This window comes from Lathyrus oleraceus, chromosome 7 (assembly GCF_024323335.1).
Source record: "Lathyrus oleraceus cultivar Zhongwan6 chromosome 7, CAAS_Psat_ZW6_1.0, whole genome shotgun sequence".
NCBI lineage: Eukaryota > Viridiplantae > Streptophyta > Magnoliopsida > Fabales > Fabaceae > Lathyrus > Lathyrus oleraceus.
The window spans coordinates 203206600-203222536 of NC_066585.1; the positions used below are offsets into that span (position 1 = coordinate 203206600).

Genomic DNA, 15937 nt, shown 5'->3' on the forward strand with positions numbered 1-15937 from the left:
GGACAGGCTTGAAAGTAGCTTCTCGTAGACTGATATTTCATTTTGATTTCTTCGACACACAAATGGCCATATCACTGCTATACGTCTATATTCTAAGTTTGTTGTAATTTGAATTTTTATATGCTAGACCTATTTAATTTTGTTTGCAATTATTATTTATTCCACTTATCTTATTAAATTCAGAATAAAATATGACAAAAAAACAAGAGCAACTAGTCATAATACAAGAAAATTAATTAATAATTTTTCACTGAGATCATCCATAACCCCTTAGATTTCTCTCTCTCTCTCTCTATATATCATTAGAACCACAAACAAAACATTGAAGCACATGGTTTTAATTCTGTTATATAAATGATGTTGGGCCACTAGGTAAAACATAGCTGAATATATAAAATGGAGTAGCTATTTTTATTTTCACACCCCCTATACTAGAGGAAAGTACATGTCCTTGTCTTGCGTGGTTTCTTCTTTGGCTTTGGTGGCCTCAATGCAATCTTTATAGCAGCATCAAACACTACCTTCACATTCTGTAACCAAAACAAAAACCATATTTACTTCAAAATATGACATAAAAAGATAATCAAATCCAAAATACAAATGCTTCAATGCAATTTTACCTGCTGTGTTTTAGAGCTGCACTCAATGTAAGAAACTGCTCCAATCATTTTCTTTAACTCTTCACCCTATTCACCACAATCATTCATTAAATTCATTATACATGCAAAGAAAAAAATCAGTTTCAACTTTCACATATAGACATCATTTGAATAATTTAATTTATTGAGGACATGCCTTAGCAGAAGTTATCTGTGTGGCTCCTTGATGATCAAGAAAAAACTGCTTGTCATCTCGCAAATCTGCGACGGGTTGAAAATGAGTCGAGTAATACACAAGCAAAAGAAACAAAGCTTTGTTTTATCCTTGAGAAAAAATTTAAGAAGGTGCAAATTTGTTGTAACCTTTGTTGTTGGTATATCAATTATATTATTTGTCATTTTGTTCTAAAAAAGACAAAGAAGAAAAAGATGATTTTCATTACTGTTAAATGATGATGGTGATTGAAATTCTACTTTGATGGAATTTGCTTACCTAGTTTTGTTCCTACCAGCACAATAGGCACATTTGGTGCATAATGTCTCAGCTCAGATATCCACTGTTTTTCAACTGAAAATGTTATTATTAAAGTAACAAAACAATAGAAATCTGAAGTGATGATATAGAGGCAAGAACCTTTTTAGAAATGTTCTCATAACTTGCTTTACTGATGAGAGAAAAACACAACAAAAACACATCAGCTCCTCTATAACTCAATGGCCTTAATCTATTGTAATCTTCTTGTCCTACAAACCACACAAATCACACCAATAAATAACCTCAGAAAGTGTTCGCAAATCCTAACTCAACTGGTAGAAGCCGATATTGATAGTTGTAAGCCATCACCAGGATTCAAACCCTGGCAGATGTATATCTGAGTTCCTAGTGGTTAATACCACTTCGTCTACAGACAAAAAAAACTCGCAAAACTTGGTTTTGAAAACTAACCTGCAGTATCCCATAAACCAAGATTAACAGTACTACCATCCACAACTACATTAGCACTGAAATTATCAAACACAGTTGGAACATAATCCTATATGATAGAGAAAACATATCAAGAAAAAAGTTAGATTCATCAATCATGACTACTATCACATATTGAACTTTCTATCCATAACAAGAAAAAAGAAACATACTGTGGGAAAAGTATTGCTTGTATAAGATATAAGCATGCATGTCTTTCCAACAGCACCATCTCCAACAGTTACACATTTGATAAACCTAGCTGTACTCATATTCTCTCTTGTTCTTTTACTTAACTATAATGAACACAAACTATAGTTGTTAAAAACAATATTTATAAAACAAGTTAAAGTAAAGGGTGAGTAAGAGCAAGTCTATTACCTACTTTTAGTTGTTGTTGTGGCTCATGAAGTTGATCAAAATATATAATGATTCCACTAGAAAAGTGTTACTTTTCTTAATGTGTAAGGAGAAAAGGAGATATGGTAAGAAAGTAGGTATAGTGGTGGTGTTAGTTAGTTGGTTAAGTGTAGGAGAAGGGAGGTAATGAATGATGAAAAGCAAAGAATTTTGCTTAATTAGCTAATGCACTATGATGAGATTAAAGTGATTATTTTTTGTTGAGGTGTGATGTGATGTAAAGTAAGTCAAATAAGTTTGTTGTGACATGTTTGTTGGGTATGTCTTTGTTTCTAATTATGTATGTTGGTGGTTATGGTTAAACAGATTGAGCTAGTATACATTGATTTCTTTATCCTTCATTGGGTCCACTCTTATTGGAGCTAGGTACTAAAAAAATGAATGTTTTTTACTCCACATACATAAGCAAAACAGAAAGAGCAATGGAAAATATTGCTAAGCAATGTTTTTTTTTATGTATTGAAGAGAGTTGCTACTTACAAAGTTATCATGATTTAGTTTAATTTGTGTATTTTATCTTAATTTCTGTTCATCGTACAGTCTTTGACCATAGGAACATTATGTCCTTACTTAAGAAAAGCAATTAGTATTGTGTAAGTAATTGATAATGTGAAAGAAGCTTTTGAGGATTATTTGGGCTTTTTGAAACCTAAATTTGGTTTGGGCCCATGCTACTTGCATCCCCTGCCTCTTTCTAATGGCACCCCACTTCTTTATTTTTCACCCTCGTGACTTCTTTTTGTTTCTTCAACGGCTGGTGGTTAGGGGTGTGCATGGATCATAAATCAAAATAAATTCAACCATATGTATGATTTTGTTTGGATTTTAAAACTGTTTTCATAAAACCAATTTATTTTTTTAAAACCTGGTTTATAAGTGGATCGGTTCAGTTTAAAACCGGTTTCTCACAAAAAAATCAATTTAAAAAAAAAACAATTTAAAACCGATTTCTTTAAAATCAAATTTTTATTTTCTTTAAAAAAATCAATTTCAAAATCAATTTTATATGATAAGTATGGTACTTTTAAAATGGCAAAGTATATACGTACTAGATATTTGTACCATATTCATGGTGTTTTATTTATTTTTATTATTCAATTTTGAATGAAATTTATTATTTTCTTAAATGTCAATATAGTATATTTATGTATTTTAATTTTTTTGTTATTGTATCTTAACATTAATTTTGATTTTTTGAATTTTTTACAGTGATGCTTTATTATGAATTTAACAACTTAGTTATTTATTCATACATTTTAAAAAATTCTTATTTCTGATCAATGTATTCACATCTTAATTATTTTTAAAAATGTTATATTCCGTACCGGTATCAGTACCCACACCAAATACTGTATACATATGCATCATAACATGATAGTGTTTCCACATCTGTTCAAGATAAAGACATGAGTACCTCAGAGAAGTTAAAAGCCAACAAATCTGCTTCGAAGATAAAGTTTTCTGATGGGGAATCTTCTAAATCCAAGTCATATGGAGATGAAGACGGTGACTATGCAAATGAATAATTGGACAAGTCAGACCCATATGACAACGACAATGAAAGACTTCTCAAATATGATAAGTTCATACGAGATTTGATAAAGAAAGAATATGAGTTTAAATTAGGTATAAAATTTAACTCATTAGTTGAATTTAAAGATGATGTTAGAGATTAATCTATTTTAAATAGTAGAGATATAAGATTTGTAATGAAGTGGGTGACAAACATATCTATTAAATAAAAGATATGTCTTGATATCATATCAACAAAAGGTAATGTGAGTAATGTTTTGATAAATTCTTGTTATATGATTTATATCTTTCAATTGATATATATATATATATATATATATATATATATATATATATATATATATATATATATATATATATATATATATATATATATATATATATATATATATATATATATATACACTGTTATGAGAGCTTACCTTTAGACCGACTTTATTCTATATATACATATTAGAACTTATATATATATTAGAGTCTTTAATGCATGGTTATATATACATTACATGACTACATATACATAACCATGCATTAAGGGCTCTAATATATATAAGTTCTAATATGTATATATAGAATAAAGTCTATATATATATATATATATATATATATATATATATATATATATATATATATATAAAAATGAAAACATATTATTTATGCATGGATTAATGTAATGTAATTAGTAATGGATGTTAACGTGATTAGTAAGAGACTCATTTATAAAGACATCAGTTCAAATTCGTATGGAGAAGGGAAGAAATGTTATCTCTCTATATCTCTTTGGATTCTCTCTTCTCTATCATTTGGCCACTATTCATCAATGTTAACGTTATGCTCCTAGACCAACTGACAACCCTGTCATAATAGGTGGTTTTCACTAATGGAAACTTTTCAAATCCCTTGGTCCTGCCTTGACAACATCCAAAAAAACAACTCCATTAAAGCAAAATCATACTAAACAAACAAAGTCTTTTGCGGAAGCTTTGAATGTAATATCAAACATATACCAAGTACCAATATCTAAGCTCCCTTATTCGTACGTCAAGGGGACAAAATCACAATCTCTATTCCAAAAGAAGAATACCAAGCAGGCCTTAAAGCATGTAAAGATAACCTCCATGAACGTGTTATCGGTCCAAAAAGGTAAACTCCGTCGACTGTGGTTGTCTTAAAGAACCACTACTACGGAAAGTACATTTAACAATGGTTAGATGAAGGATATTATCATGGGTGGAGGACCGTGGTAAGTAGAGTGTGGTAGTAAGTACACTCTTTACCACCACAAACATGAATCTGTGGAAAAAACACTATAGTATTTTACTTATCACCATGGTTTTTTAGTGATAACTGTAGTAAAAGTTTTAGGTCAGAGGTTCGATTCTCAGGCCTGCATTTTAGTTGTTTTCTCAAGTTTTCACCATAATTTTTCTTTCCAACCGTAATGAAAGGCTCAGCGCACAACTTTTCACTACAGTTTTATCTTTCAACCGTGGTGATATGATCTTTTGAGTTTATCATAACAAATGTGGAATGCTTATTTCATTAACTACTTCCTAAACATATAACATTTCAATGTGATATAGAAATTAATAATTTGACAAATTACGCTATAGTAGAATAACAAATTATAATGATCATTGTTTTCCTATCTTTTTTCCTTTCATTTTCTGTATCTCACTCACTTTTTTAGTGTTAGAATTAGGTTCAATGCTTGTGACTCTTCCACCAACACTTTATTCTCTACTATTTCATTGAATTAGTAAAGAAGAGAATGTCGATTGAAGAGCTACAAGCATTAAACCAAATTCTAACTCTCAAAGAGGAAGATAGATACGTAGAATGGAAGAAAGATATCTCGAAAAATATTAATCAAAAAATTCCAAGAGAAATAAAATTGAAGGAGAACTAAAAAAGTTCAAAGAGAAATAAAATTGAAGGACCAAAAATCTGAATTTAATAATAGGGGATCAAAAAATAAAAAATATTTATATAAGTTACCAAAAGTACATATAAGTCTTCTTCGACTATTTGAAATGTACCAAACCATTACAAAAATGAGAAAAGTTGTGGAGCCACCTAACTAATGCAAGACCAATTAAAGAGAAGCCTAGTTGTTTTGACTGGATTTTAGAACAAGACTTATCATTTCCGGTCAGGTCTTTCTACAAGGATGAAAAAAAATTAACTATTGAAGATCAAGGAGATTGGCTAGGTGAAGGGGAACTTTCTATAATCAAAGATCTTTGGCAAACAAATGTTACACATAAAGTTAAGCTTTTATGATGGAAACTGATACAAGACAAGCTACCTAGCAAATCTCAGCTGGCAAGAAGAAGGATTATTTATAATAGTAGAGATGTAATGTGTGTCTTCTACCACCAGGGAGAGGAAACTTTAACTCATTTACTGTTTCATTGTTCTTTGAGCAATAAAAAATGGAAAACTTTGGATGGTTGGACATGTCTTAAATATGAAGAATCATCAATATAAACACGCATATGGAGTGGTAGAATGCAATTAGTCAAAGTTGTTATCTAGAGCATGTTAAATCATATTATCACTTGTTTCTCTGGGCCAATTGCTCTTCTAAAAAAGATTGAGATTGCTTTTAGAAATTTTATATGGAGTGGTGCCATCAACAAAAAAAAGTTAGTTTTAGTCTCTTGGAAAAACATGTGCAGACCTATTCTTCATGGAGGGCTAGGCTTAAGATCTCTCACTATTCTTAATCAAGCAACCAAGTTAAAGTTAAGTTAGGACCTGACTTCTAGCACTGATCATTGAGCTATTATCCTTAGAGGAAGAGTTCTCAAGAATTATGGCACAATCAACTATCACATCTTCTCAATAATTTGGTCATCAATTAAAAGTGTTATGTTTACTATCAATAGTCAATTTGTTTGGTCTTTGGGAAATGGTTCTTCCATTTTATTCTGGCAGGATAATTGGTGTGGAACCCCTCTCATTCTTGATCTAGTCAGGAAAGGCTCTTGAATCTTGGCATCCCTCTTTATCCAAAGGTTACAAACTTTATCTCTGGTGGCATTTAGTCTTCTCTTGATAATTGGACCTCTCCTTTTCCATTTATACAGAGAAGAATCTACTAGGAAATGCTTGTCAACTATGATCATGAGGATATTATCATATGGCCTCACTCGCTTTATCGTGTTCTTTCAATAACGCAAGCATATCAATTTGTTTCCATGTTTATTCCTTTAGATTGGGCCAAAACAATCTGGTGTAAGGACATACATCCTGCATAATCCTTGTTCATCTAGAAGCTCATGATGGACAAACTTCCTACAGACGATAAGTTGATCCATAAAGGCTTCCACATCACTTCCAGGTGTAGTTTATGCCAGAACCATCAAGAATCTACTCAACACGTTTTCTACAACTATGGTTTCTCTAAAAAAATGGCTTTGGTTTTACAAGTCCATCAACATCTCTAGTCCCCCAGTGACCCTTGTTGATTGGTGGGACTTTTGTCACTCTAATATATCAAAGCAATGATCTCTAATCCTTAAGGCGTTGTTACCTACATCCTTTACAATTTGTGGGAAGCCAAAAATTCTAAAAGATTCAGAGATAAAGTTCCAACTATTCATCACATTATCAACAAAATCAAAGGTCTGATTCTCTTAGTTGGAAATAACTCCAAAACCATTTCCTCCCCTTCTTTGGATTATTTCAAAATCATTAAAGCTTTTGGCATAGTGACTAAACCTCATAGAGCCCCTCAAATTAAGGAAGTGATTTGGATCCCGCCTCCTCCCGGTTGGCTAAAGTGAAATTGTGATGACGCTTACAACCAAGACCTCCTTCAAGCTATCTGGGACAATATTTTTCTCAATAACATTGGCTATTTCCTCCTTGCATTCACAGATCAAGTTCGTTGGTCTTTCTCCCTCACTGCTGAGTTTTTGACTGTCATTTTGGCAATGAAATTTGCTAAAAATAAAGCTTGGACCAAAATTTATATCAAAATAGATTCGTTAAAAGTGGTTCAAGCTTTTCATAGGAATTCTTTGGTACCTTGACAAATCAAACGTCGTTGGATTGAAAATATCTCTTATTTTACACATAATTACCTTTTCATATCTCACATTTATATAGAAGGAAACTCATGTGCTGATCATAGGGCCAACTTGAGTCTCACTTATAATTCCTTCAGCATTTTTGAACCCATTTTCAAGGACATTAGAAAAGATTTTGTAAAAAATAGGTTTGAATTATTTTTTTTCATAAATTTTTTCTTTTTGATGGACCACTTTTGGACTCCCATGACTTCTCTTTTTAGTATAAGAGGCTTTCATTTAAAAAATATATACACACAATTAATATATATATATATATATATATATATATATATATATATATATATATATATATATATATATATATATATATATATATATATATATATATATATAAATTGCAAGTTATACTTTTATTTGCCATTTCACCCCTTTCTCAACTTGTTTTTAGCTTGTTTTTTAATTTATAAAATATTTTATGGAAATAATTTATAACAAAAATAAAAATAATATTATTTTATTATTTACAAAATATAAATAACTTGTGAAATTTACAAGTGTTTATATTAAATTGATGAGAATTCTACTTATCAAAAATTGGTAGAGTTATCCATAAAACAAATTATCTTTAAAATCTCTCAACTTTAAACAAGTTAATAGATAATTAAATAAGTTAAAATCAAATAATATTAAATTATTGATTGGAAATATACTACCCAACTTTTAGAAATGTGTAGAAAAACTATCATCTAAACTAAATTGGTAGGTAAAAACTTAAACTATAAAGGTAAATAAACTGTTTATCTAAACGATATATATATATATATATATATATATATATATATATATATATATATATATAAAGTCATTTTCATCCTAACTGATTTAGCATAGACACGAATTACGAATGGAGAGTTCATTCTATCTCAAACTCTCCAATCAAGTACTGTATTATCAGAAAAATAATTATCATAAATGTGAAACATGCTTTTGCATTAATGTTTATGAAGAATCAAAACTATTCACTCCATGTCCTTGTAATGAGGGTTGAGCCAATTTTGACTCTACCTTAATTATTATTGGAAGAAAACCACACTATAAACATGTGCAATATTTTGTAACGATGATTATATTGAGAGAAACTCAAGTTTAGTGCCACAAAACACAACCTTCCAATATTTCTTCAAAAGTCCCCAATGTTCCATGGCTTTAATCTCACAACCAGAGTTACCTCTCGATGAAAACGATTCTCAAGACATGGTCATATACCAAATTCTTAAAGAAGGCAACGAACTCAGCAACACAATGGTGCAACAAAGGCACCAAAATGGCCTAGACCAGAACAAGGACATTAAAAAGAAGAAATACAGAGGCGTAAGGCGTCGACCGTGGGGGAAATATGCGGCGGAGATTCGTGACTCGGCGCGAAATGGAGCTAGGACATGGCTTGGTACATTTGAAACAGCTGAAGAAGCTGCAATTGCTTATGATAAAGCTGCTTTTAGAATGAGGGGTTCTAAGGCCTTGTTGAATTTTCCACATGAGTTTTCTGCTTCTCTGCAACTGAGTTCAACCTCTAAGCATGGTTTGAGCTCAGGGAAAATCAACAATAAAAACTCTGAGTCAAGTGCTAGTAACTCTTGTTCAATTTAAAGCTTTGTATGTCATATATGTGATTTTACATGTGCATGCATGTTTGTGAAGAAATGTGAAATAAGAGACTAAAAACTACCAATAATCTCCAATCTAGTCATATGCTGTTTTCCTTATTTTTCAAATTTATCATGTCACCGTTGGGGTCCTTAAGACAAGGATACTAGCTAATAAGTATTCAGTTTCAACATTTTAAATGATTTTCATGTGATGGTTGGAACACTAATCAAAATTCTAATCTAAATAAAACTGAAAACCAACTCAAATATATATATATATATATATATATATATATATATATATATATATATATATATATATATATATATAAAAAGATATAATCAAAGTTTTGTGTGGTTCAAGCCCAAAGTCAATTAGGGTTTAGGGTTTGTTGATTAGTTTATTACTTATTAGTTAAGTAACTTTGTATATAAATACATGCATATGTAAATAAGTTTGTAACACAATCATTCTTCAATAATAGAATTCTTATTTTCATATTCTCTCTCTTTTCTCTCCTCACAAAAGTGTCTCACGCACTAACAAATTGGTATCTAAAATTTTGGTTAGATTTTTTATTGTGTTTTCAAGAATCACATGTCAGTGATCGTGTTTCCGGGATTGTGGGTTGTTAATCACATTTGCTGCAAAGATGGATGACACAAATGATACTCTGAGTTCTCTTCCAATTTTGACGACAAAAATTAGATTTGATGGAGAAAACTGATGCAATCCTTGTTCGACTTTCATGAAACCCAAGAAGTAGTTACTAATGACGTCCCTGAGCTTGCTGAGAATGCAACTGATACTCAAAGAGTCGCGCACAAGGAGGAGAAGAAGAAAGACTACAAGGCCACATATTGTATTCAATCGACGGTAGATTTGACGAATTTCGACAAGATCTCTCATGCTGAATCAGCGAAGAAGGCATGCAATATTCTATTCAAGTACTATGAATAAGGTGAGAAAGTCAAAGTCGTCAAATTGCAAATTTTGTGACGACAATATGAATTGATGCAGATGAGAGAAGATGAAAAGATTGCAGGATGTGTCGAAAGTGAAAAATCTCGTCCATCTCATGAAGGGTTGTGGTGAAACCCTAACTAATAAGTTGATAGTTGAGAAGGTAATGTCAATACTAGAAAATTCGCTTTTAATGACCGATTTAGTGAGTAGAAAATTTCGGTCACTTTAGTCACCGAATTAGCCACCAAACTTTGACATCATGTTAATAAAAATTTTAAAATCGCTAAATCGGTCACCAAATAAAATTAGCCACTGAATTAGTGACTGAAGTTTTGTGACCATAATATTCAATCACAAAATATACTTTTATACAAAATTAATTTATTAAAAAAATTCAGTGACTGAAATTTCGGTCACTAATAATTTTGATGGTTTTCTTTTTTAAGTTACTATTTTCCTCCTAATTTTCTCTATTTTTAAATATTTTATGTTCATCCTAATTTTAAAGTTTTAGTCAAAGTTTCACATTTTTATTTTTATAACATATAAAACATATACTTATATAAAAAAATTGATAAACATAAATTTATTAATTTAATAAAAATGTAATTTAAGTGACATCATGATAATTTAAATATATTCTAATAATATATATCAGTTTAAATATGAAATTAACAATTGTTATGATGTGTCCTAGTGGTAATGCGGGTACTCTACAATCAAAGTATCATGGGTTTGATACTTGTACGAGGAAATTATTTTCATTTAACTTTAATTTCTTTAACACACTAAAAATGGTGGCTAAATCGGTCTCGATTTCGGTCACTACAAAAATTGTAGTCGCTTTATTGGTTGCTAAACGTTATAGTGACCGATTTTAAAGCTTTTTTGGTCTCTAATTCAGTCACTAAACGCGAAGTTTTTACTAGTGTGTGTACGTTGACCTCTCACTTTGATTACGTTATCGTAGCTATTCAAGAACCCAACAATCTTGAAACCATGAAACTAGAAGATTTGGTTGATTCGTTGGAGGTGCATGAGATTAGGATTGTCGAAAGGAAATGGGTTCAAGATTCAATACAAGCATTACAGGCTCAGACATGGAAGAAACATGATGGTTCCAACAAGTTCAAAGGCAAAGGAGACAAGACTTAGAGTAAGAAGTCTTGGTTGAACCCTCAAAAGCACAAGGTCGATGATATGACTTCTGAATCCTCGAAAAGAGGAGGAGAAAACTCCTATCAGAAAGACAAAGAGAAAAAAGGTGTGCAGTGCTATAACTGTGAAAAGTAGGGTCATGTGGCTAAGAATTATTGGTACAATAAATACAAGGGGTCGACGAAAGGCAATGAGGAAGAAGTGAGCCTTGCACGCCAAAATTCAGATGATTCTGAATATATGGTGGTTATGGTTGCAGTTGCATATGACCATGTCGAATCCAAGATCTAGTTCCTCGACTCAGGCTGCTCGAATCACATGACAGGTCGAAAAGTGGGGTTAGCAGATTTTGACTCGTCGAAGAAGAGCAGATCTTTTAATTAATATTATATTAAATATTAATTTTTTATTTAATATTTAATATTTATTAAAAATAGTATGTAACAATGTATTTAATTTATTAAAATATTTTTTAATTAATATTATATTAAATATTATTTTTTAATTAGCATTAATTATTTATTAAAAATATTATATAATAATTTATTTAATTTATTAAAAAAATAATTAATATTATATTAAATATTATATTTTAATTAATATTTAATACTAAAAATTAATTTTAATCATTAAAATAATTTCAGAATTTAAAAAACGAAAAAAAAAAGGGACTCCATCCCAGATGACGTACCCCAACTGCCTTTCTGGGGTGTCCACCATCTAGGATGGAGGGTGCAAAAAAAAGTATAAAAATATGACACTATAGGACAAAAATAGTGGCAATTGGGGATATTTTATTCAGAGGGTGGCATTTCGGGAATAACATTTCAGGTGTGTGGCAATGTGGTCAAAAACTCAAACTCTCCACCAAATCCAGATTGCACAAATTTTATGGTTACACTAAATTATGTTTGAACAAACAAATGAAACAGTTTAAAGGCTTGTAGGGCTTCATACTTTTATTTGAGAAAGTATAGTCATGTGTATCAGGTATGCCCATCTACAAAGGTAATGTAGTACCTATAATAAGAACTAGATGGAGATGGAAATGGACCCCACAAATCAGTGTAAATAAAATCAAAGCTTTATGATAAACAATATTAGTTAAATGAGAGTGTAATCTATGAGCTTTATCTAGATTACATAGATTAGAGGAAGTGCAAAAGAAATAATTATGTTTATTAGAACTAAAGATGTTACACAACTTGAGTATATGAGCAACATAATTAAAATTGGCATGTCCTAAACTATGATGCCATAAAATGCTAGTATTACAACTATTTAATTTATGAGAATCAGAAACAACATAATTTTGAATACCCTTCTAAGTACTCAAGTGGTTATTCAAGCGGTATGAGCTGGATAGCTCCCAGGATAGTTGAGGGAAGTAACATAGGCCACTAGTATCTAGAACTCCTTCAATAAGAACTTGTTTAGAAGCCTGAGATTTAATATAATATTTTTCAGATAGGAATTCAAAAATAACATTATTATCACTAGAGAATTTTGAAACAGATAGCAAGTTCCTCGTGGTATCCGATATATGTAGGACATTAGCTAGGATTAATTTTTATATTTTGGGATTAGTTTAGAGTAGAAACGAGTATAACCTACTCAAAGCCAATTGACGACTACCTGAATAGATTTCGACTACTCAAAGCCAGGTGTTTTACGCAAGTGCCAGAGCATGAGTTAGTCGAAATGGCCGTTGGGGGCCTTGATTACTCGATTAGAAAGAAGTTGGATACTCAATACCTAAGGGATATGGCCCAGTTGACTGATAGAGTTCGACAGGTAGAACGTTTAAAAGAGGAAAAGGCTAGAACAAACAAAGGTAAAAGGGTAGCCTATGTCAATTTTAGGAAAGATCATGAAGATTCAGGATTTGAAGTTCCAGACTTCGACGATACTGAGATCGATCTTGCTGAGTTGACACAAGGGTCACCATATGCGTGCAAAATTTTGGCCCCTTCAAACGGGAGAAACCCTGTCGAACCTGAAAAGAATGACAGGTTTCCTAAGAAAACATATACTTTCGACGTTACAAAATGTGATAAAATCTTCGACTTACTGGTCAAAGATGGTCAAATGATAGTACCTCCGGGTGCTAAAGTACCTCCTTTAGAACAAAGAAAGAAACAAGGGTTTTGTAAATACCATAGTTTTTTGGGTCATAAAACGTCTCAATGTTTTCTTTTCATGGATCTGGTGCAGAATGCAATCCAGGAGGGAAGACTCAAGTTTGGTGATAAGCCACGGAGCTAGATGAAAATCGACTCCGACCCTCTACAAATTGTTGAAGCTCATTATACTGAGCTAGAGGAGGTGAATTTCATTGAAACTGCTGATGATTTCTGTATGACCGAAGTTACTGAAGACTTCGTCCATGAGCCTGTCATGGTTAAAATACATGAGCACTTAGAGCAGGCACCTCATGATGGTTTGTCCTTAATGGGTACAAAGGACATCAAGAATAAAAATGTTGAAGCCTCGAGTCAAAGTTAGTAATGATCACTAAAGAGACTACTGATACTTTTGTTCAGCTGGATAAGGCTACTGACGGCCTTCAAAAACAATTCTAAAAGCTGGCTATTACGGAGGATATCCACATGGAAGTTAATATGGTGGAGGTATCTCGAGAAGTTTCAATGGAAGTCGATGATAAAGGCAAACAAGAGGAATACAATAAGGTTGCCTTTCCTCAGGAAGAAGAAACATTATCAGATTTCCTTCGAAGATGCCAAAAGAAGAAATCGGAGGTAATGCTATGCCCCAAGTGCAGTGCTGTCTTCGACAAAAAGGAAGCTCAAAATCTAGAGGGGATTAGGAGAGTGCACCACCAAAATGGCCATAAAGCCATCCATAATAATCAAGCGGGTAAGCCAGAAAGGTTCTTTGACCCTAGAAGATATCCTGATCCTAGGCGCCCTATGGTGAAGAATGAAACCAAACAAGTTGGGCGAAACATCCAACCCATGACCTTTAAACCAAGCATCGAAGGGTCAGAGGGGAGTGGGTCAAGCAGGTTGAGGGGAGAAAACGTGGCCATGGCAAGTGGCATAAGTTTGAGGTTGAAAGAGGTTCATCGTTAGCTTATCGTCAGGAATTCCAATCCGACAAAAGGACCGCACATGTGTTCAAAAACTATAAAGGACAGAATCCCATGACGAACTCCCAGTGGAGAAGAGAGCAGAGAAGGAGATAAGCCAAAAGAGAAGCTGGCGAAATGAACCAGGCTGAATCAAGTACCAACGTGATGGTGAAGAAAAAGGATGGCCCTAGCCTCACCAAAAGAGATTCCAAGATTTCAAATAAGACGGCCGGAGAAAATCAGATGGCTGCCGAAGACGAGTTATTAACTGACAACTTCGACTCTGGTTCGGAGGATTCCTTAGACATTCTGGTCGGAGTGGTATCCGTGATGCCTAGAGAATTCGATCGGATCACCGAAGTTGATGATAATGACAGTATCACCGAAAGGGAAATGGCCGCCCACAAACCGGTTTGTTACTATATAATGAATAATGGTTGTGTCGAAGAGCAAAATGCTTTTTTTTAAAGACCCAGTGACACCATGAAGAGCCATTTGAAACCCCTTTTCATCACCGGAAAAGTCGAAAACATCCCAGTTAACAAAATACTGGTAGATTATGGGGCGACTGTGAATCTGATGCCCCATCGCATGTTGGCGAAAATTGGCAAATATGACACTGATGCCAAACCTCATAATATGGTGTTGACCAATTATGAAGGAAAAGTAGGCTCCACCCTGGGGGCTATCCAAGTTGAATTAACCATAGGAACGGTTACTAGGCCCACAATGTTCATGATTGTGGAAACTAAGGCAAACTACAACATGCTGTTGGGAAGAGAATGGATTCATGGAGTCAGAGCAGTACCGTCTTCGATGAACCAGAGGATTATAATTTGGCATCCAGATGGAATTGTTGAAAATATAGAGACGGATCAGGGATATTTCAAAACCCCTATTAATCATGTCGACATGCGCCAATTCGACAAGCACTTAGCTACATAACCCCTTGTTATTCAGCTGAGTTTTCGTTCATCCCTGATGACAACGCCTATTGTTCCTTATCGCTCCACCCCCACTATGGTTTCTGGTGGGACAGAGAGGTAGTGGGCGAAGACAACTTCAAATATTTAGGAGTATCTGGAATTGACCCCGCAGGGTGGGGAAGTGAATTCAGTGATGATGATTGAGTTTGCAGCGTTAAAGAGGATTTCGACCTACATAGCCGAAAACAAGCAGCAATTGGCCTTAGAGGCCAAAATAAAAAACATGGTTGTCGAAGCCAGTGAAGTTTCTCCACCAGAAGGTCCTGGAAAAGATTTTGACCCAAGACCACCTAGCGAAGGTCAAGAAGAGCGAGATCAAAGGCCTGATGTGATCTACGATGACAAGTCTTTGGGTTTCGAGAAGGACCCGCTAGCAACCAATTTTAAGATGCTGGCTCAAGATTCACTCGAAGAAGTAGACTTGGGAGAGGGGGTAATAAAAAGGCCAACTTACATCAGTGCCAACATTCATCCTCAACTCAAGATCGAAGTGGTCCAGTTGCTGAGAGAGTTTAAAGACTGTTTCGCAT

General features: G+C 33.1%; 3 protein-coding genes across 4 annotated transcripts; 2 read left to right on the forward strand and 1 right to left on the reverse strand.

Annotated features, from left to right (window-relative positions):
* Positions 1–213: 213 nt before the first annotated feature.
* Positions 214–2113, reverse strand: LOC127100389 (rac-like GTP-binding protein RAC13). Of its 2 annotated transcripts, none has more exons than XM_051037539.1 (8): positions 1949–2113; positions 1737–1859; positions 1546–1633; positions 1234–1343; positions 1093–1156; positions 796–860; positions 621–686; positions 214–530 (listed from the first exon to the last, which is right to left on the reverse strand). In XM_051037539.1, the coding sequence occupies exons 2-8, from the start codon at positions 1833–1835 to the stop codon at positions 432–434; spliced, it is 591 nt and encodes a 196-aa protein (XP_050893496.1). In that variant the 5' UTR covers positions 1836–1859; positions 1949–2113; the 3' UTR covers positions 214–431. The 2 variants fall into 2 exon arrangements, with proteins under 2 accessions (XP_050893496.1, XP_050893495.1); XM_051037538.1 differs by having other exon boundaries at positions 1945–2111.
* A 6457-nt stretch (positions 2114–8570) lies between these two features.
* Positions 8571–9291, forward strand: LOC127100390 (pathogenesis-related genes transcriptional activator PTI5-like). The gene has a single exon (XM_051037540.1). It carries the CDS (start codon positions 8757–8759, stop codon positions 9204–9206), a length of 450 nt encoding a protein of 149 aa, XP_050893497.1. The 5' UTR covers positions 8571–8756; the 3' UTR covers positions 9207–9291.
* Positions 9292–14904: 5613 nt separating this feature from the next.
* On the forward strand, positions 14905–15366 carry LOC127102931 (uncharacterized). Its single transcript, XM_051040247.1, has one exon. The coding sequence runs from the start codon at positions 14905–14907 to the stop codon at positions 15364–15366; it is 462 nt and encodes a 153-aa protein (XP_050896204.1).
* The last annotated feature ends 571 nt before the right edge of the window (positions 15367–15937 follow it).